This window comes from Peromyscus californicus, unplaced genomic scaffold (genome assembly GCF_007827085.1).
Source record: "Peromyscus californicus insignis strain IS unplaced genomic scaffold, ASM782708v3 Scaffold_14__1_contigs__length_90479793_seg_2, whole genome shotgun sequence".
In the NCBI taxonomy this organism is placed as follows: domain Eukaryota; kingdom Metazoa; phylum Chordata; class Mammalia; order Rodentia; family Cricetidae; genus Peromyscus; species Peromyscus californicus.
Genome location: NW_026294436.1, coordinates 10,979,956 through 11,003,635, shown reverse-complemented (window position 1 = coordinate 11,003,635; position 23,680 = coordinate 10,979,956). Strand labels below are relative to the sequence as shown.

The window sequence follows — 23,680 nt, the reverse complement described above, 5'->3', positions numbered from 1 at the left end:
TATGCTTGACATTTTTCCTGGGCTCTGGAGGTCAAACTCAGATCCTCATGGTTAACCTAGCAAATGCTTTCCTCACTAAGCTATCTCCCTAGCCTCAACTTTATTTTTTTTCTTCCATCACATTCAGTGGACTTACACTGTTCTTTTTTTTTTCTTTTGGTTTTTCAAGACAGGGTTTCTCTGTGTAGCTTTGCGCCTTTCCTGGAACTCACTCTGTAGCCCAGGCTGGCCTGGAACTCACAGAGATCTGCCTGGCTCTGCCTCCGGAGTGCTGGGATTAAAGGAGTGTGTCACCACCACCTGATACTTACACTGTTCTTAACATGGAATTGGCTCCTATTTCTAAGGGTGTATAAGACTTCAACCTTACTTCTCTATCAACTGGAACAGGCAGTGACATTCACACACTTCTTTCCACAACATGTTGTTTCTTCCTTGACAGAACTTTGACCCTGGCATCCTTCTGACCCTGGCATCCTTCTGACCTCTGGCTGCTCAACATACACTCTTTGATGGTTCTTTCATTTGCTGTCCTGTGTATCTTACCTTTTTGACCCCCCTATTTTGTTGGCCTCTGGACTGATAACTATAGTACAGATGTAACTGTATTAGTTACTTGTCTTGATGCTGTAGCAAAATGCTAGATCGAGGCAACTTAAGGAAGCAATGCAGGATTTATTGTGGCCCACATTTTAAGAGAACAGTCCATCATGATGGAGAAGGCATAGTGGCAGAATGATGAGGCCACTGGCCATACTGTATCCAGAGCCAGGAGGCAGAGAGCAATGAATAACCTGCTTGGTCAGCCTTTCTCTGTTTTATTCAATCCTGTACCAACCAGCTCATTGTATGGTGTACACATTTCAAGTGAGTATTCTCACCTCAGTTAATGTAACTAGAAACTCACTCACAGACAAGCCCAGAAATGATTCTGGACCCATGGTGATTCTGAATCTTATCAAGTTGACAATCAAGATTAATCATCACAATGATTTAGATCATAAGAGGCAAGAGAAGAAGTTTAAACCTGGTCTGTTTCCCCACTTGGTTTATTTTTAAAATATGTGTTTTTATTACATAAGGGGTAATTATAGTCTATTTCTATAGTAACTCTTTGATGGATGTTTGTAATGTCAGTACCCAGGACTATATTAGAAGAAACACCTGGCTTTATAATCTATGCTGACAAACATATTGTGCATCTGTTCGTGCAGTTCCAAAGAGCAACTTCAGATATTGGATCAAATTTTGAGAAGTACTTTAGGGGCTGGAGAAATAGCTCAGCGGTTTAGTGTAATGACAGCTCTTGCAGTGGACCTGCATCACAACTGCCTGTGATTCCAGCCACAGATGATCTGATACCTTCTGGCCTCCACAAATAGCAGCATATATGTGCACATAAATGCATACATATATCCAACATAAATAGCAGATTAAATGAATCTTAAAATTTGTTTACTCTCATTGTAGAGGAACTCAAGTTATTTCCATCACCAATGTAACTTTGAGTTATTTGGTCAAGGTGATTAAGAGAAGGTATAATGAAGTAGGTCATACAATTTTGATATCTGCAGAGTTCACGCAAAATTCTTAAATTAAAGTTAAGAACATATTCCACAAGGCATCTTAGCTGATTTATGTAGAGAAAAAAAAAAACAAAACATGATTTCCAAAGTCTATGGTGAGACCATGGGAGTTAGAGGTTTCAATAGTTAATTCCATAAGTTGATATGGATATTTGTTAGCACAGCCCAAGCCATACTGCCATATACTAAAGAGTTCGATTGCAATTCACTTTGCGATTAATTGTTTCATATATTTAGATATGCCTTCTTATCTGCCTTGTAAGCTGATATTCATGATGAAGATCTCATTAACATACTCCCGTACTCTCTTTCCCCATTTCTAGCATGGGATTTTATGAAACTTCGTAATTTTAAGTACAGAATACGTGTAAAATAAATAAATAAATAAATAAATAAATAAATAAATAAATAAATAAATAATTCTGGATTAAAGAAAGGACAGCATAAGGTAACAGATAATTTAGTTTTGAGTCTTATGTCCATTATTCACCAGTTACTTGGCCATTGGGTAATCATCTAATGGCTTAAAATTTTAATTCCTCCATCTTTAAAGTAAGTAAGAGTTATTTGAATTAATCTAGTCTCTTTTTTTGTGAATGTTAAGAAACATTGTGCTTGGCTAACACATATAGCATGTTTGTTTTATAAGTGTCATGGAATATTAATTCTGGGTTTGTGGGTGGTGAATATTATCATTGAATTAGAGACTGATATTTGGTTGTGTGTGTCTTTGTGTTTGTGTCTGTGTATATGTTTATATGGGCCTGTACTATGTTCAATGTCAGATGCAATATTCAATCACTCTCCACTTTATTTTGTGAGACAAGCTCTCTCTCAGGTTGAACCTGGCATTCACCAATTCAGTTAGACTGACAAACCAACAAGCCCCAGGGATCCTCCTGTATCCACCTCCCTGAACTGGGATTACAAGTACATATCACCGTGTCTGGCTTTTATGTAGGTACAAGGGATTGGCCTATGCTTGTGTGCCCAGTATTTTACCCACTGATCTACATGTAGGCTTCCTTGATAAGTACCATTAACTATTGACTTGCATGTGTACTCTTTCCTGTTGGTGAGGATTTGCTATGAGTTGGTCTTGGCTTAGTATCTGACCCTAATCAAAGGCAGAGCAGTTGTTTAATTTGTTTAGAGTGAATAAATGAAGAATGCCATCTCCGTGCCACCAAAGTGTCTGGAGAGGTGGCAGAGGATGTGAGTTGGGTTCTCAGTACCCATGTCAGATATCAGATAGTTCACAGTCACCTCTCCAGCTCTAGGAGATCAATGCTTGCATCTGGCCTCTGCAGGTTCCTGAATTTGCACGTGTACAAGCACACACACACACACACACACACACACACACACACACACACACACACACACACACACACGCCCAATTAAAACTAAAAAAAGTCACCAGAAAGACTTAGCAGATGGACTCTTTGATTTTGCTTTGGGGTCCCTCATCATCAGTTTTCAACCATTTCACCTGCATGTGAAGTCAAGTTCTTCCCTGCAATGCACCCCTGGTGTTCACCATACCCCTGAGGTTGGCAGTTTTCACTTTCCCTAATACCTATTTATATGGAATCCTGCTCTACAAAGCAGAGTTATAATGCATACAGCCTTCTGCTGTTGTTCACGTTATTACTGGTCACTCACCCCTAGAGCTCTCCTCACCTCATGGTCTCTGAACTTAGTTACTCAAGACTCCATTCAACCCATCACTTTTTCTGACACCTCAATGAGGGTGTAGATGGTCCTCAGCTACTCCGTGGGTTGATCATTGTCCTTGTGGCTGAGACATAACTGTCTGACAAAACCGCTCAACGAGAGAAGGGTTCACTTTGGTTGACAACTCAAGGAAGTCCTGTTGATGGAGTGGGGAAGGCAGAGCATCAGCCACTTGAGTTGTTGGTGACATCCTCTCTCCAGTCAAGAAGTATGGGGAGACAGAAAAATGTGGCTAGGTTGTAAAATCTTATAGTAAGTCACTTCCTCTGGCAATGCTCCGACTCCTAACAGTTCCCAACTTTTTCCAACTTTAGCTGGGGACTAAGTGTTGAATACAGGAGCCTGTTGGGGAGGCTTCACATTCAAAACTTAACACTTTTTGTCTATTGGCCATATGTCCCATCACCTTCCTTGTGTTTATTCGTTTTTATCTCTGACCCAGGAGATTGTATTCTTTTCAAAAGCAGATGCAGCTCCTGTGATTTAATTAATTATGAATGTCTTGCCAGGGACATATTTAGTATTTCTATTACAGGACTCAGTAAACACATGTTGAACTGAATGAATGTTTTATGTAATTTTTCTTCCTTCAGCTTCTTGACTTACATTCAGAAGGATACCATTTGTATCCTAGCAGCCAAGTGTAATTAAGAACTTCAACTCTATAGAGAAGGAGTACTGAACTGAGTTTTTCAGAATGGAATGCAAAAAGCCTTTCATTTCACTTGAAGCATTATTTCTGGCTTTATTGAGATTTTCTTTTGGTTGGTTTTATCTTTCCATTATGTTTTATGTGTGTGTGTGTGTGTGTGTGTGTGTGTGTGTGAGAGAGAGAGAGAGAGAGAGAGAGAGAGAGAGAGAGAGAGAGAGAGAGAAAGAGAAAGTGAGGCAGAGAGACAGACAGAGATGAAGTGAGGTCCTGGGGCAAGTTATGACCCCAAAAGACAACCTACCAAGGCATCTACAGCCTTCAATTATCTCCCATTTCCAAAGTCTCCATCATCTCTCAGTAGCCTATTAACTTAAGCCATCAATAGACTAGTACATAAATGAGATCAGAGCCTCCATCATCTCATGGACCCATCACTTCCCAGATGCCCCACCTCTGAACACTGCTGGGTTGCATTCAAGCCTTTCATTCATAAATTCAGGAGACATTTTAAACCTAAACATTGGTGACTTTTGTTAGGGTTAGTAGTAGTTCTCAACTTAGATGGGCTTTTGGCCATGTCTGAGTGGGATTATCTTGATTGAACTGATTAGGTGGGAAGGCTTACTCTCATTGCCTGATTAGGATCTTAGACCATAAACATGGAAAATGTGATTAGAGTAGGAGAGTGCATTTATTGCTTTCTTCTTCTTGCTTATGGTTGTGATATGATCAACTATTCCAAGTTCCTGATGCATTGGCTTTCCCCCAGAAGGAATGATAACTTGCACTGAGGGCCAGAATAAGCCCTTTCTCCTTTAACTTGCACTAGTCAGAGTATTTGATAATAACAACAGAAAAAAAAAAAAAAAACAATTTCCTGGGTCTTATGTTTGATTCCTGACAATCATGATTTCTGAAAATCACTTTTATGATCATTGGCTTTCTGTCAAAAATTTGAACCCCCCCAATCTTACTAAAGTGATAAATTCAAGATGGATTTATTATATATATTTTATATATTTTTTATATATTTTCATTATTTGTATGTGTGGTTTTGTATGGGTACTTGCATGACATGGCATGCATGTGGAGGTTAGCAGACAACTTTGTGTGACTGGTTCACTTCTCAACCCTTTATAAGGGTCCCAATAACTGAACTCAGGTACCCAAGTTTGCATAGGAAGCACCTTTACTACTGAGAAATCTTACTCCCCACTGAAAACAGGTTTTCATTCTTCCTTCCAAAGTAGGTGCATGTAATCCTTGCTAGACTTCTCTGTACCCAGAGATTCAAAGGGAAGAAATATTAGTATTTAGACTGAACATTTTGAAAATAAGCAGAGTGCATTGTATCATTCTCTCCACTTTCCATTCATGGAAGGAACACATTTAATTTTTGTCCCCATGTTTTCAGGACGTATTCATAAGCACATGGTTCTAGACTTCCAATTTTGATTGTGAGTATTTTTCCATATTTAATTTACTTCAGTTTCAGGCCATGGCTCTATAACTCCATTCTTAAACCTGGTCTCTCTCTGCCAATTGTTCTGCAGACAAGTATCTGTCTCCTGGTGAACTGCAAGTATGATTAATTTAAAAGGTTATTTAGGGATTTGGGAGATGGCTCCATTAGTGAACTCTCTGTAACATAAGCATTAGGACCTGGTTTGGGACCTCAAACAGCCACCTAAAACACCATGTACATGTAGTGGTACAAACCTATAATCCCAACACTTGAGAGACAGGAACAGGAGAATCTGTGGAGTTTGTTAGCTAGTACTTCTTTCCACACTGGCAAGCTCCCAAGATCATTGGAAAATCCTGTCTCAAAACACAGGTGGAGAATTAACATGACACCTGGGTTGACCTCTGACCTTCACATGCATACGCTTGCACTTATACACACATCTACCTCTTCTCTACACACACCAAAAAATAAACCAATAAAATTTACTATATTCTCCATTATCAAGATGATTGTCAACAATCACATATAGTACTTATCACAAGGATCTTTTTTTTTTTTTTTTTTTTTTTTTTTTTTTTTTTTTTTTGAGACAGGGTTTCTCTGTGTAGCTTTGCGCTTTTCCTGGAACTCACTTTGTAGACCAGGCTGGCCTCGAACTCACAGAGATTCGCCTGCCTCTGCCTCCTGAGTGCTGGGATTAAAGGCTTGCACCACCACCGCCTGGCGACAAGGATCTTTCTATAGCTTGAAATCTTATCCTAAATTATGAATTATAAGCTGTGAAAACAGTAATTAAGAATAAAATAACCTCAAACATTATGAACTGTGAATAACAGGGGAATAAAACTGAAGGAAAAAAAGCAACTAGACTGACTTTTTCTCACTCTGTTCAATGATGGTTTTTTGGATAGCGCTTGTATTAGTCATAAGGAAATTGAATCTGGGAGAAGACTCAGTGGGTTAAGACCATTGGTAAACAATGTGAAGACTCAAGCTCAAATTCCCAGCCCCCATTTATAGCCTGCCCATACCTTCAATCTCAATGCTTCCGTATGGAGATGTGATGTGGAGACAGGGGAACTGTAGGGACAACAGAGGGGAACTAGGCTGGTGGCCTTCACAGCAGTGAACAAGAGACTACACATTGGTGATCTCAAGAAAGAAGAAAGCAAAGACTGACAACTGAGATTCTCTGACCACCCTGTGTGTGCTGTGGCACACGTGCACACCTGCACTCACACTCTTCATCCAGGGAAATATGAATATCTGACACTTTTCTCAGAATTTGTCATCTGTTATCAACAACTAGAGATTTTTGAGCCAGTTAGTTAGCTTATCATACTGAAAGGTGTGGTAGGATAATGAGAATGATTGTTACCATAACAACCACTGATGCTGACTGAGTTCTCCCTGTGATTTTTTGAAGCACACTTCAATTTCATTTGACTTCCTCCTCATCAAAACTGAAGTTCCAATTTGAAGACAAGGACCCTGTTACTCAGGGAGACTTAGCTGCTTGTCCTTGGCTAAGAAGGAGGTGCTTTATACTAAGTTAGGCTACCTAACAGTAATCTAGGCTTTTAGACATTATTCTGCCTTGCTTTCTTTCTTTGTTTGGCCCATCACTATATAATGCTGTCAAAATCATGGCCATTACCACTACCAATGATGGCTTTTATGAGTCTGTGTGAAATGCAAAACAAAAATAATGCAGTGCATTTCCAATTAGTGACCTTTAGAGAGCTTTTTTCATTTGATCTTACAGAGGAAGCCTTGAGTTTAATGATTTACAAAGAGAAATAAATTCAGGAAAATCGGTACCACAGAGTAGTTTGTTTGCAAATGTATGTAATGTAGACATAAAACATCCTGGACAGGGGAGCTGTATGTCATTTATACAAATTAGCTTGGGAAACTATTAGACCAGCCTAAACTTGGGGCTTACCTACTTGATGGTGCCAAGAATAAGAGGAAACTATGCATTCATTCCTGAGAGATTCAAAAGGGACCCATACTTCAGTCCTTACTGTACACTACGCTCTAGTTCATATAGCTTACTTCTAACTGTCATATTCATGCACTCACATGTGTATTTTATATGTACATATAGATCATATACTTAGATACTATCTATTTATATGCGACTAAAATATTTTACAGTTAATGAAGTAGAGAACCTTAAATAAACTCAAATAATTTTGATCTCAAAACAAACCCAGTGATAATAAGTTTTAGACTGAGTTGCTCAAGTGCAATATATAAGTCAATATGTATTGCATATATATTTCAATGTGTTTAGTTTTGGTTTTTGTTTTTCCAAGTGTTATATTTTGTGGTTGTTACAGTTGACAATTTGTTGACAACATTTTAAAATGATGCTGTTTCCTGAGAAAATGGGTATTTTTTTAATTTCTGAAAATATTAGTAATCTAGCAACCTGGGCTCACATTCTTGTGTGAATTCATTGGCTAAAGCAGATTAGTCTTTAAATGGGAATGGTCTCCTTAGCATACTGTAGTCACCACCTGGCTCAGTTCATGCATCCAAATCAGCATATGTTAATATAAATTAGCATATGCTAATGTAGATCCCTGTAGGACTGTACTCAAATGCATTCAAGTAGGGATCAACAAAGCATGGCTCACAGTCTGCTTTTTAATGTGAACTAAGGATGACTTAGACATTTTCAAAGGGTAAAATAAAGAAGGGACATGACAGAAATTTCAGTAAACAACACCATCAGCCCCACATGGACAGCACACTTCTGTTTATCTCTGCTTCTAAAGCCAGATCTGGGGAACAAAAGATTGTCTGAACTAACTGTTCATTTTTAACTGCTTGTTTGAAGCTGACAAATGTGGTAGAAATGCTAAGTGTGACTAAGCAATGTTATTTTTAGTCTGTGCTTGGGAGAAGTTCTTCAGCAGACCTGCCTTAGCTGACAGAAGAGATAATCCAATGACTTTCTAGCTAGTTGATGTTTAAGAGTGCATCATAAAGCAAGCTCAGGACCTGAGGAGATAGTGTTTACTACCCAAACAAAATTACCTGAGTTCAGATCCCCAGAATTCATGGAAATCTGGACATGATAGCATGGGTCTGAAGTCCTAGTGTTCATGTGGTGAAATAGGAGATGTAGATAAGAAAACCCCAGAAGCTTGTGGGTTAGCTAGCCTGGAAAACACCAGTGAAGAAGAGACCTCATTGTAAACATGGTGGAGCATGAGGCACACATCAAAGTTACCCTGTGGCCTTCACACACACACACACACACACACACACACACACACACACACACACACACACACACACAGTTTAAAAAATAAAGAACGAAAGCAAGTTCAGTAAGTGTCATGTTGATTATTGTGCATGTTACTCTGTGGGGCTGAAGATCCCCATGGAGGCCAAGTAGATAACAGAAATGAATAGAAAGAACCCAGAAATGAATTCAATAATGCATATATTACCCAAAGGCACTAAAACACAGAGGAAGCCAAGTGAATGGCCTGTGTTCACCAATCAAATGGAGCCCTGTGTCACTTGAGCTGAGGCTTGTAGGTTGTAATTTCTGGTTGTAATCTCTGATAAGTAGGGTAGAAGATATGTGAAGGCAATTTAATCCATCTCCATTTCATAATCAAGTGAAGAAATAAAAATAAAGTCCACATTTAATTAGTCTGCCCTGAGATGAGCACTTTGGCACCTAGCTCTTCCAATGCAAATTTAGGGCTCTTTTCATTACATCCTCTGTGATTCCAAGGACATTTTTCCCCTGAAGAAACTAATAAAAATCAGTTGCCTGGGTGATTCTGAGTAGCATACTCAAAGGCAAAAGTCTTAGCATGGGTAATCAGTTTAATGAACATTTATAAGTCTAATTATAAATGCATTTTGACTCATATAAATAGATGCCATATATCTGCCAATAATCTTTCAATGTCTTAAGGGATGGATCTTGCCTGGGGAAGACTCGGCTAAGTACAAAAGCTGCTGCATTATCAGTAAAACTCAATGTAAGCCATTGTGAGACTTAAAAAAAAAAGCAAGAAAGAGAAAAAGAAGGCTGCGGGAAGGCCATGTTACCTAAGATTTTCCCTCCAGTAAATCTTTTGCTTAAAATTTTTAAGTCTATTTGATTTTTTAGGTGTGTGTATCACTATGCTTTATTAAAATTGATTATACTATTTTTCAGAACATCAAATCACATATGCACATGAGTACACATGTGTTACAGAAAAAGAAAAACTTATCATTAACTGAAAGTTTAATATGTTCCCTTAACGTTAAAAACTAAAGAGGAGAGAGGGAGGACCAGAGGAGAGGAGCGAGGAGAGGAAAGGAATACTTAACTTTGTATTATGTATGGGAGAGCCAGTGAACCTGGGTAAACTAGGGCTCTTCTATTTTTTCATCACAGAGGCTTTGAGAAGTAATTAATGTTTGGAATTCAGGAAACTGCCTAGAAATAAACTACCAGTCCTCGGTACATACTACAAAGCATACAGCAGAATATTAGATAGTATATATATAAGCTTTTTGAGAAAACAAAGGGGGTGAAGAAGTTTCTATAAATGTCCCAAAACTATAAACAAGTTGATTTGGGACATTAAATGAATCCTACTGAAAAGACAAATATGTTAAAAATATAAAAACAAGCCGGGCGGTGGTGGCGCACGCCTTTAATCCCAGCACTCGGGAGGCAGAGCCAGGTGGATCTCTGTGAGTTCGAGGCCAGCCTGGACTACCAAGTGAGTTCCAGGAAAGGCGCAAAGCTACACAGAGAAACCCTGTCTCGAAAAACCAAAAAAAAAAAAAAAAAAAAAAAATATAAAAACAAAAAGAACTGCTAAAGAACTGTCCAGAAACAAGAACATGCTAGAACTTTCCAGGACAGCCTGAAAAATGAAAGACTGCTGAGGTCAGACTAAATGGGGAAAATAAATGAAGCTAACTTGGAAATTTTCTATGAAAATGATTTCTAATACATACAGAGATGCTACATTGAAGTAGCACCAGTTATGGAATTTAGAAGCAAATGGGGTTAACAAATTGCATTGCATTGGCAAACAGTATCAATAATTTGGGGTATTACAAAACCATTTAAGATTATTGTATGACTGTTTACCTTATATCAAAACAGTAAATGTATAGGCAATGTATGCAATAAACATTTACTGAACTCTAGCCACCTTTACAAGGACCAAGAGGCAAGAAACCCAGCCAACATCAACATCCTTAAGCAGATGATCTATTGAATGGGATATCGACTGGCATAGTTTCTTTTCCTGTTCTGATAAGATACTCTGACAAAAGTAGCTTAAGGGAGAATGCATTAATTTGGTTCATAATTCAAGGCTACAGTCCATCATGGTGGGGAAGGCATGTCAGGAGGAGCTTGAAGCCACTGATCACATTACATCTGCATTAAAAAGATGAGAACCATGAAGACATGCTACTTCTTGGCTCTCTTTAAACAGTCCAGGATTCCAGCCAGGGAATAGCACCACTCATAGTGGAAGAGTCTTCCAACTTGAATGAATGCTTTCAAGACACCCCCACTACAAATGTGTCTGTAGGCTTGCATATGAGATGATTGTTGATTCTGTGATGTTAACCATCACACTGATATTAATCATGTATACATACAGACTAATATGTTTACAGTTATAACTGTGAAAAGCACTCTAAAAATGTTTGTGTGGCTTTGTGAAAGAATGGAGAAGCAGTTTTTCTATTTGGGGGATAGCCTCAAATCAGAAGGATGAAGATACTATGAGCTAACTCTATGAAAGTTTTTACATTTCTTTGAAAATTGCTTGAGGCATAATGGGCCCATATTTTTTAAAACTCTAATGCTTCAGAGTGTATGGTTGATCGTGAGCTTGAGCAAATAAAACAACTGTGAACACAGTCCTTGAACTCTCATATAGTACCATAGCAAGTAATCTCGTCCTTAGCTACAAAATACCTAATAATTTAGAAGTGACATTCTATCAAGTTCTTCTATCTGTAATGGAGTTTATTAAAATGCTTGTTTTGACTAATAACAGTTGTATCAAGTCAGTAGCTCCAGTAGCAGTTAGAAGAGCAACAATTTAATTAAATTATCTGGAAGTGGTAAATTGATTTCAGAGCAAAATCACTTATTTCAATTTACCTTTTTAGACCTCCGATTTTACTTGTTAATTGAGTTACCTTGGTATATTCAATTGTAGTAGGTTATGCTGTTCATGTTGGATATAGTAAGACAAAACAAGAATTTCAAAACCAAGACGCAAAAGTATTGACTATGGAAATAAAGATATGTTTCATATCCATTGCAAGAGGTAGAAAATACATTGAACTTGTCATATTACTAAGATGCTCTTATTTGTTAGGCAAAGTAAGAATTCAAGACAAGGATGAGACTGATCTTGCTAACATTTAATTTTACTTTGCTGCTTAGTGTCATAATGAAATGTACATTTTCTTCTTTCTTCTCATGATGCAAAATCCATATGGATTAAATTATGCAGACATGTGAGCGATTAGGAATTTAAAGGACTCTTAAGTTATTTAATTGTGTGTGTGTGTGTGTGTGTGTGTGTGTGTGTGTGTGTGTGTGTGTGTGTGTAGAGGTGTGTTCACTTGAATGCGAGTGCCCACAGATGCCAGAAGAAGTTGTTGGATCCTCTGAAGAAGTTGTTGGATCCTCTGAACCTGGAGTGAAAGTGGGCTGTGAAATGTTTAGTGTGGGTGCTGGTCCTCTGGAAGAGCAGTACAGACTCATAACTATTGAGCCATCTTGCCAGCCCTGAGGTATTAGGGATTTAATTAAAAATTTTGGAAACTATGTGTTCATCTCAAAGAATGTTAATGTATGCATATGTATATACTAACAGTAAAATTATTATCAATGTGACATTGGTTTCTTTTTGTAGTTGTTCTTTCCTGATTGGCAGATAATTTTAATTTTTATTAACATTTTTCCTTTATTTTATATATATTATTTTATATACAAACCACAGTTTTCTCTCCCTCCTCTCCTCCTGTTCCCTCCCCTTGACTCCCATTTACCCGCCCCTACCCACCCACTCCTCCTCTATCTCATTCAGAAAAAGACTCTCATGGGTTTGAACATAGCATGACACAAGATGAGGTAGGACCAAGCTTCTCCCCCTGTATCAAGTCTAGGCAAGGTAATCTAGCATGGGGAACAGGTTCCCAAAAGCCAGCTAAGCACCAGACGCAGGTCCTGATCTCACAGGTAGGAGTCTTACAAACAGACCAAGCTATACAACAGTCATACATGCAGAGGGCCTAGGTCAGTCTCATGCAGGCTCCCTAACTGTCCAGAGTCCATGTGCTTCCATGAGCTCAGGTCAGCTGTCTCTGTGGGTTCCTCCTTTGTGACCTTGACACACCTGACTTGTACAATCCCTCCTCCCTTTCTTCAGGAGGACTCCCAGAGCTCAGCCAGTGCTTGACTGTGGATCTCTGCATCTCATCTCATATCCATATCAGTTACTGGATAAAAGTTCTGTGATGACAGTTAGGGTAATCACCAATCTAATTGCAGAGATGGCCAGTTCAGGCACCCTCTCCACTGTTGCTAGAGGTCTTAGCTGGGGTCATCCTTATGGATTCCTTGGGAGTTTCCCTGGCACCAGGTTTCTCCCTAGTCCTCCGTCCCTCCCCAAAACTGCCTCCTGCATGCAACCTGCCCAACCCACTCCCTCAAGTTCCCATCCCTCATTCCCTTACTCCACCCCCAGTTTACCCAGTGATCTCTTCTATTTCCCCTTCCTAGGGAAATACATACATCCCTCTTTGGGCCCTCTTTGTTATCTAGCCTCTCTGGGCTGTGTAGTGTAGGTTGGTTATCCTGTACTTTACTCCTAATATCCACTTATGAGTGAGTACATACCATGTTTGTCTTTGGGTCTGGGTTACCTCACTCAGAATGATTTCTTTTAGTTCCATCCATTTGTGTGCAAATTTAAGAAGATCATTATTTTTTATAGCTGAGTAATATTCTATTGTGTAAATGTAGCACATTTTCCTTATCCATTCTTTGGTTGAGAGACATCTAGGTTGTTTCCAGGCTCTGGCAATTATGAATAATGCTTCCATGAACATATCTGAACAAGTGTCCTCATGGTATGATTGAGCATTCCTTGGGTATATACCCAAGATTGGTACAGCTGGGTCTTGAAGTAGATTGGTTCCCATTTTTCTGAGAAACCACCATATGATTCTTAAAGTGGCTGTAACAGTTTGCACTCCCACCAGTGGTGGAGGAGTGTTCCCCTTACTCCACATCCACTCTAACATAAGTTGTCATCTGTGTTTTTGATCTTAGCCATTCTGACAGGTGTAAGATGGTATGTCTGAGTCATTTTGATTTGCGTTTCCCTAATGACTAAGGATATTGAACAATTCTTTAAGTGTATTTCAGTCATTTGAGATTCTTCTGTTGAGAATTCTCTGTTTAGATCTGTACCCCATTTTTTAATTGAATTATTTGGTATTTTGATGTCTAGTTTCTTGAGTTATTTATATATTTTGGAGATCAACTCTCTGTCAGATGCAAAGTTGGTAAAGATCTTTTCCTATTCTGTAGGCTGCCATTTTGTCTTATTGGCCATGTCCTTTGCCTTATAGAAGATTTTTCAATTTCAAGAGGTCCCATTTATTAATTGTCAATCTCCGCGTCTGTGTTACTGGTGATAGTTAGGAAGTGGTCTCCGGTGCCAAAGCGTTCAAGGCTAGTTCCCTCTTTCTCTTCCATTAAGTTCAATGTAACTGGATTTAAGTTGAGGTCTTTGTCATTTAGAAATATTTATCTTGTAGAGAAGGAAAAAGCTGAGCCCTCCAGATGGAATTCAGACTTCTAATTTTCCTTTTGTCTTACTGGCAAGAATTTGGAGATAATATGCACCACAAGCCCCTTTGTTTCACTGAACTATTGAGAGTGTTTACACACAGCCGTGTAATGACCATCACAATTAATACATAAGACACTTCCTAAAACTCCTTTTTGCCTTTCTTATGACCTCTAATTCATTCAAAATTCTTAGTAGGCAGTGCTTTCTTTCTGTCCAGTTAGGTTTTTACTGTCTAGATTCTCATAAAAGCAATTACAAATGACACAGTATGTTCCTGTCAGTGACAGGTATCTTTGTTTGTTTTTTTCAGACAGGGTTTCTTTGTGTAGCTTTGCATCTTTCCTAGTTCTCGCTCTGTATACCAGGCTGGCCTCGAACTCACAAAGATCCACATGGCTCTGCCTCCTGAGTGCTGGGATTAAAGGCATGTGCCACCACCGCCCGGTTGTGACAGGTATCTTTAACAGGATATACTTGATGCTCCTCCATGCTGTAAGTGCACAAGTAACCTAGTTCTTTTTGTTGGTGGATGCTGTCTGTTGTAGAATTAGACCATAATTAGCTTATATATTTTATATTTTTATTTGTGAGTAGTATTTCTGCTATGAATATCCACATTCTATTGACCTTACAATTTTATTTTTTGTCAAAATACTTTTGTATATATAAATGAAATTTGATGATATATCTCAACACACGTGTATTACACACACTGACCAGTTCAGGAGATTTATTCATTCCTCTCTATATCATTTCATATTTTTAGAAATTCCTAGTTCCAGTTCTTCATAAAATATACAATTGGTTAAATCTTCCAGTTTCCTTCCACTTTGAAAATCTGAAGTGCATATTCTGCTATTGTTTCTTCTAATTACTGTTTTATAGTGTTTTCTTTTTTTAAATAACTTTCTTTTGTAAGATTTATTTTAATGCGTGTGTACAGATAATAAAGTATAGTTGCTGTGAAGACCAGAAGAGGGAGTTGGATTCTCTGCTTAATGTGGGTGTTGTGAACTAAACTTGGGTCTTCTGCAAGGGAAGTAAGAGCTCTTAGCCACTGAGACACCTTTCCAGCCCCTCCTTTTTTATTTTCTATTGAGACTTTTTCTAAAAAACGTTCTCATGATTTTAGTATTTAGAAAGAGGAAACATTCTTTACAAAATATATTACTTGTAAGCATATACATCATTGTAGATATTTCATTTAACTAAAAAATATGTGAGGAAGAATGCTATTAAAACTCCAAGATTGAGTAATAATTGATTTGCTTCAGTCTTCTGAAATACTTTTGTTTTTGGAACCGAATTAATGGAGAAATTGGACTCCATACATGCTTTCTAACTTTGATTAGAGCTTGCTGGAGAAGAGATGAGTATTTTTTTTTTCCTTTCTTAATTCTCCTTTAAAGATTGAAAACTCCTGGCCAACTCTACACAAAGACAGGACTGGGCCTGTGGACTTCTGCATCCCCTGAATTTTCCAAGTGACGATGTGGATGTAGGCTGAACACCTCCTCTCAGAGGCTCTTGGAGGATGCTTGCTGTTGCCTCCACTGATGTGAACATAATAAGTCTTTGGAATTCCTCAACAGAATCACACTTTACACTGTAGTAATTAAAGTCTGCTGCCTATCCTGGGCAGTGGACCTCTTTCTCCTTCTCCTTTTTGGGAGATAGTGTTGAAAGGATTCTTTTTGCTCTTGTAGACTTAGGGTAAACCTCTTGTTGCTTCTCAAATAACAAAATGGTCCATGACTACTATTTGTTTTTTCTGAATGAAAACTGGCAGAGAGGTAAATGAACTTTGAACAAAATACATAAACTCTATGCCTAGAGTTAATAAGGTAGGGTTTGATAACTTAACAGACTGCTTTCCAAAACTTTCTATTAGCTGTTTTTATATTAAACTAGTTTACGATGCTCTGACCATCTATTTGTGCATGTGTGTGTATGTGTGTGTGTGTGTGTGTGTTTGTTTGTTTGTTTGTGTGTAGTGTTTGCACACATGTAGAGGAGATGTGTGTTTGTGTTTGTGTGGAGACAAGAGAAGGACATCAGATATCTTTCTCTAGCGTGCTCCATTTTATTTCTTTGATGCCGGGTCTCAGTGAACATGGAGCTAAGCTGGCAGCAAGGCCCAAAGATATTTGTGTCTGCTACTCATGTGTACAACTATGCTTGCTTTTATTTGCTAGATTTATGTATTTATGTGTGTAATTGTTTTTGCCTGCAAGTATGTATGTGCCTGGTGCCCACAGAAGTCATCAGATAATGTTTCAGATTCCCTAGAACTGGATGGTTGTAAGCCCCCTTATGGGTGCTTGCAATTGAAACTGGGTCCTCTACACGATCAACAAATGCTCTTAAACTCTGAGCCATCTCACCAGCCTACACAGCTGGATTTTTATAAAAATGCTGGGGGTTTTAACTGAGGTCCTCATGTTTGCTCTCTTTTCCATTGAGACCCTGTCCCCACTTTTAATGATTATGATGATGATGATGCTCTGATTGTCTCTTGTGGACACACACACCTCAGTCTCCAGTGTTGATGTGGCCAACTCCCAGGTTTTCTAGGTCCCTCCAGTGTAATGTGCTTTCTTTCTCTTCTGAACATGGGAAGAATGGCCATGTAACCTCTGTGAAGAAAGACATTCTGTGATAAGGGAGGATTCTAGGTATTCTGTTATGCTCTCTCAAGGCAAAGAATTTTCACTTTATTCCTTTCATAACTACCACAGAAGAGTCCCCTAAAATGCATATTGAATGAAGTGAATGCTCTCATTTTGAGCTCTGAATCTGTGTACACATTAATATTTCTCTTTAATTATAACAGCAGCTGCTGTTGATCTAGTAGTTATTGTGTGCTGGTCTCAGTGCTGAGTCATTTATGCATAATGTCATCATCGGCTATTATCAAACAACTACCAAAGATGAGAACTAGCGAACTTCATTTCACAATTTTAATTACAGGAATGTGACATCGTGTCATAGTTTGTGATACCTAGTAAGTACCAGAGCTTAGTCATCCTGATAATAATAATCCTAGCTCTGTGTTGTTTTATTACTATTTATTTTTATGATTGTTAATATTAATACATGTGAGTGCAGAAACTTACAGGCTACAATGTACATGTGGAGGTCCAAGGAATACTCTTGAGAGTTGGCTCTCTCCACCCACCATGGGTGCCAGAGAACAACTTCAGGTTGTCAAGAACAAGTGCTCTGTGCTTTTACCCTCTGAGTCATCTCACTGATATAAGAGTATGCGTGTATATAATAAGTGTGAATAGACTTAAAATAACAAACAAGTGATCACAACAGTATATTTTAGAGACTTACAGGGAAACAAAAAACAACTGATGCACAAGATCAACAGTGATCAAAGGGGTGTGTGTGTGTGTGTGTGTGTGTGTGTGTGTGTGTGTGTGTGTGTTTGCTTACATACAGTCAGCTGAGGCTACCATATACTATCATCTCTGATGATTGTTTTTGAGATTAGGAACCAATGTCTGACTCTGTAACATTTAAGACACTTTTATTTATTTAAAGAATCTTATGTACTTTTGCTGTTGTTGTTTATGTTTTTGCTTGTGTGTGTATTTAAGATCTGGTTCTGGAGTGTGATCTAAGGTAAAGAATTGTTTCTCGTTATAAACAGTTCATTCTTCCAAGCTTCCCTCAAGTACATGCAGAGCTGCACAATGGAGGAGTTGGAGAAAATGTCTTCCTTTCCCACTTCCTCCACTCTTGGTTTTCTCCCCATGGTACCCTTCCTGGCTGACATGAAAGTGCTTTTCCTATGTAGTACATGTTACAGATGTCGCTGAGATTCTGGGTCTCTCCTGGAGAATTTCTCACAGCATAGATTCAGCCTCTGTCAAGAACAATCCTCAGAGAGCCTGCTAGTGATGTCAGCTTTCTGTGTTGGCAAGCTCTGGTGGGTATGAACTTGATGTTGATCCTCGGAGGATCTGACTGCATCTTGCTTACTCTTGGAATGATCATATACCTCGGCTATGTTCCAAGTTGGAATTTAAGTGCTTATGGCCCCGCTCTCACCGTTTCACCATCTCTGCTCTCACGCTTCTCCCTGGTCCTTCTGCTGTTCCTGGTATCCAATGGACCTTAAGCTCTGAAACCTTCAGACGAGAGGTATTAATCAGCCCTAACGTCAGCAGAACAGAATGGGAGAGATCTTTTTTATATCAGGCCAGTCTTGAAGAAAGAGATGAATTTTCATAAGTGACAAGATGAAGGGGGGGAAAGGTCGGCTTTCTCTCACACTCACTTACCATCACTCTTAGTATACAGAGCAGCATTTATTGTCTTTTCCTGAGGCTCACATTAAGAAACATCCTATATCACAGTTTCTCTCTCTCTCCATTCACACACACACACACACACACACACACACACACACACACACACACACACACACGATGTGCTTTAAAAAACAACAACAACATACTCTTCTATACTATATATTTTCCTGTTGTCAATTCTGTTAGTATTTAAGCCATTTCTTTCATGACTTACTATGTTAATCATATTATCTGACATAAGTCAAGTCTCACACTGTGTTAAACCGCACTTCAGCAGATAAAAGCAACAAACGTGTGTAGCGGCCTTTCTCCTTGATCTGTTTTGATGATCCAGAGAACGATCATTGGCAGCCATTCTTTTCTTTGAGATTATTGAGTAGGTTTGAATTAGTGCATTTATTGAGCATGTAGCAAGCAAAAGTAAAAAAAAAAAAAAACAAAAAAACAAAAAAAAACCAATAACACGTAGCAAATAGAAGCATCAGCACAGCAGAGCATTATCAAATCGAGAGTATAATTTTTCAAGATTTAAAGTAATATTCATGTGTATGTGTGTTTCTCTGCATGTATAATACTTGTATATGGGTACCACAGAAGGCCAGAAGAGGGCATCAAATCCCCAGAAGCTGGAGTTACATGCGGTTGCATGCCTCCTCACATGGGTGCTGGGAAGAAAACAAGTTCTTTGCCAAATCACTAAGTGTTCTTAACCACTGGAAGTACCATCTCTCCAGCCCCTGAGTTTAATTTGTTTTATCAGTTTAACGTGTGTGTGTGTGTGTGTGTGTGTGTGTGTGTGTGTGTGTGTGTGCGTTACAGCATCCATCTGAGACTACCGGAATAGCATATAAAGGCACAAAATGTAGCATTATCAAGTGGAGGGTTTGCCAACAACCAGCAAAAATCTCCTGGAGATGCTAAGACAGCTAACTGGGGTTTCTAATTGAGCTTTCTCTCCAGAGATGAGCTTTCCACTTCCCTTTCTCTTTGTGAGAGTTTTTATACTACGAGATAAACAATGACATCTGCTGGAATGGTTTCCTTTCCTTGCTGGCCTTGGAGACAAAGTATTTTCAGTATCCTAAGGTGCTTTCCTCATGCCCCATACAGAGCCAGTGAGCCAGTGACAGCATGACCTAGAAAAGGGATGTCAGAAGGAAACCAAGGAGCACATTCTTGGTGTCAGAATTCACTTTCTACAAGCCTAAAGAGCACACCATAGTTTAGCAAATAGTTTAAATTATGCTTCCCAGTCCAGTTAATTATCAAATCATTAGCAGGACTTTTCTAAAGATAGTCCTATAAGTTTCAGTATCATAATTCTCATAATAAGTTGACTGTACTGGAATGTTTGCAGCACCGGGAGAGATTGCAGGCAAGAGAAATAACCACTGATGAGCCAGGCCACTGTCTCTCCGTGTGTACTTGAATTAGGAGAGAGCTCTCTGTGTGTGTATTTGCTATTACTGAATAATTTTATTGTTTTGTATGAATGTGATAGTCATCTCTTAAAACTGGCTGTTAGGGACACCCACTCCGGCTCAGTGGGTATTTATTATTTATTTATTTATTTTTACTTAGTTGGTAAATGCAAGCATGAAGACCTGACTCCAGTCTTTTGCACCATATAAAAATACTAGGTTTGATGGTTCACATACTTGCATCCCAATGCTAGAGAAGCAGAGACAGGCAGGATGCTGGATCTTGATGCCAGCCAGCCTAACCTCTTGCAGGCCATTGAGAGATCCTCAAAAGGAGGGAGCAGAGATTCTGATGATGACATTTGAGACCTCCCTCTGACCTCCTCATACACATGCATACAAGTGTACACACACACACACACACACACACACACACACACACACACACAGACAGAGAGCAGAAAGCAGAAAGATCAACACATGCACACATATATCCATCATTTAAAATATATGGAATTTATGCATTAAAGTATCTCCACTACTTTTCACTATCCAAAGTATCCTACTATTTCCAGGACTTGGGCCACACAATTTCTTTTTAATTCATGTTTATGTTTTAGTATTCATTTAATTCCAGGAAATGATATTTTCCAAATATAATGTTATATTTATATAATATTATGTATATATTTTAACCTTATATTTCCCAAATGTTGATCATGGTAAGCAGGAAGAACTTGATATGGAATGCAGCCCTTGTTCTCAGGTTGCAGCTGGCACCTCCCCATTGTCTCAGAGGGTAAATTTATGCTCCCTCCAGGGTGAGAACATGATCTTCAGACTCAATTAGCTTTTCTCCAGCTTCCTTCTCTGTAACTCGAAAATGCTTAGGTTTTCCTTGTTTTTGTTTTTTTCTCTAGCTTTTATTGTACACTTCTAATTTTATTCTCAGTGTGACCTCTTGGATATCTACAGGGAAAGGCAAATTGCTGTAGAATACCCCTGTGCAAGAAAGTGAAGAGAAATAAGTTTCTCTTCATAGAAATAGTTGGGCTAGATATGCTTACTGGGAGGATGAACTACTTCATGTGCCATAAGAAGAACAGGAGAATAGAATGACATGGGTAGCCCATGCTATAATAAGGACTTGGCCTCCATTTTTTATTTTATAAAGTAATTTCCAGTAGTTAGTGGAATACCCGGAGTCTTTGTTCTCTGATTTAATGGGGAAAAATGTAGAAGATAGAAAGAGTCTACTTGTGGTATATCTGTAATTGCAGGACTTCAGAGGTGGAGGCAGTAGGGTCATCCTCAACTACATGACAAGCTCTAAGACTACAAAAGAACTCACCTCAAAAACACATGGAGTAGTTCAACTTTCAGTAAGTGATTCTCTCACAATAGAGTTAAATCCCAAATTAAATAAGTGGTATGCCTTTATAAGGTTCTGAAACTTGTATTACAACAGTCAGCTAAATGTTTGTCATGACTCCACCAGAAACACAGAAACCAGTACAGTTTCTGGTATGCCTAAGACTGACTTTTGTCGATCTACATGCTTAAGTATTCTAATAGACACTAACGTGTTTATTGTACATGGTAGTGATATGTTTCCTATGTATTCCCTCTTCTTCTTCCTCTTTCTCCTCTTCTTTTTCTTTGTTTTCTTCTCCCTCCCTTTGAAACACACACACACACACACACACACACACACACACACACACACACACACACACGGCATTTCATGCCTTATACCCTCAGAATCATGTTTTGTACAAATTAATGATGGAACAATGTGAATTTATTCAGCAAATCAAATCAATGTATGTAGATTTTACAGCTTGCAATAAACCATAACAGAATGTCAATCCTTCTCCTCTCCCCACTGGCCTCAGTTCTGTCCGTGCCAGGAATTCTATGAACTGTGACATTGTAAGTCATTTATGCTTCCCTTGTTTTTTCACTGGGCTTATTTTGTCTTTGTACAATTCAAAGCCACTTCGTACGTTGATATGCAATTGTACTGATTTTAAACTGATTTTCTTCTTTGCTAATTTGTGGACTTCAGCCAAAGCTCCCAATCTTTCTCTGCTTCAGACATTTGTCTGGAGAATGGTGGTAAACCTAAGTCTTGGAATTGTAGTAGAGATACCGATATCCTCAAAAGTGATCCATTGGATATGAAGAGTGTGACATGAAAAGATTGGGAAGTCCATCCTTCTCAGTGCTCCAGAAGAGACAGGCGATCCAGGGGAGAAGCCTTGGGCACACAAACTAGCCTGTAAAAGGTTACAGGAGAATGCTGCTGGAATTTATGTCGATGGCGTTGAGCTAATGACCATTTGTACCACCTTACTCTGAATACAATTAGTAATATGAGAAACAGAAGAGAAATTAACGTCTGAATTTAAAACTTCTATTATCCCATCATATATTTGGCTCTAGGCCAAGGACATTTCTTGTATGCTGAACATGTTAGGAGATTTTTTTGTTTGTTTTTCATGAAAATTGAATTTTTTTTGGTGTTATTGTGAACCTGTGATTACCTCCACTCTATTTGTTGTATTAAAATTAAAGTATTTGTTTCAATACAATACATGCCAACATGCCAAGTTGGGACTGGAGATGCAGCTCAATGGGAAGGAAGCTTGTCCAGCATGCAGGATGCCCTGGATCTGATCTCTAGCACTATATAAACTAGGCACGGTGTGTACACCTGTAATGCAACAGATACTAGCAAGGATGTGGGGAAAGGAGACTCCTTTTGCACTGCTGGTAAGAATATAAACTTGGGCAGCAACTGCGGTATGGGAGTTCCTTTGCAAACTGAAAATAGACCTACAATACAACCCAGCGTTGAACTGCTCCTGGCTCTGTATCCGGAGAAGTCAAATTAGAATACAATGGAGTACTTCCCTCAAGACAGAAGGAGAGTAAAAATGCAGCTCCTTGTGGAAATGTGGCAATGGAGATGTTAGAATTAAAAATAAGCACAAATAGCTTAGTGATGTTAAAATAGGTCTTGTTTTGGATCTAACATTGACCTGGGGTGGTGCTTTGCATGAGAAAACTCCAAAAGCTTATATATTTAAATGTTTGGTCCTTAGAAGGTGAAACTGTTTGGGAGTGATTGGGAGATGTGGTCTTGTTGAAGGAAGTGTGCCATTGAAGGAAGTGTGCCAGTGTAGGTGGGCTTTGAGGTTTCAAAAGCCTAAGGCATTCTTAGAGTCTTTCTGCCTGGTGGTTATGTTTCAAGATGTAAGCTCTCTGCTACTGCTCTAGTGCCATGCCTGCCTGCCTGCTGACATGCTCCCTGGCACAATGACCATGGAATCACCTCCTGAATATGTAAGACCTCAATAAACTTTCTCTTCTGTAAGTTTCTGTGTTCGTGGTGTCTTTTGGTTACTAAAATAATTTCTTAATTTTTAAGTTTATTTGATTTGATGTGCATGAGTATTTTGCCTGCCTGTATGTATGTGTACTATAGGTGTCCCTGGTGCTAGTAGAAGTCAGAAAAGAGCCACTTGTGCCCTAAAACTGGATTTATGATTAGTTGTAAACTACCATGTGGGTACTAGAAACTGAACCCAGGTCCTCTGAAAGTACATCAAGGGCTCTTACAAA

At 38.7% G+C, this 23,680-nt stretch overlaps 1 protein-coding gene across 3 annotated transcripts in view; it reads left to right on the top strand.

Moving 5' to 3' along the window:
• Positions 1-23,680, top strand: part of Dpp10 (dipeptidyl peptidase like 10) — a 725,523-nt gene that overhangs the window by 62,585 nt on the left and 639,258 nt on the right. The window contains exon 2 of one of the 3 annotated variants that reach the window (XM_052736764.1): positions 21,334-21,435. The exons of the other annotated variants lie outside the window; for them this stretch is intronic. Coding sequence (XP_052592724.1) covers positions 21,334-21,435 — 102 coding nt within the window. The remainder of the gene's footprint in view (positions 1-21,333; positions 21,436-23,680) is intronic. 3 annotated transcript variants of the gene reach the window in all.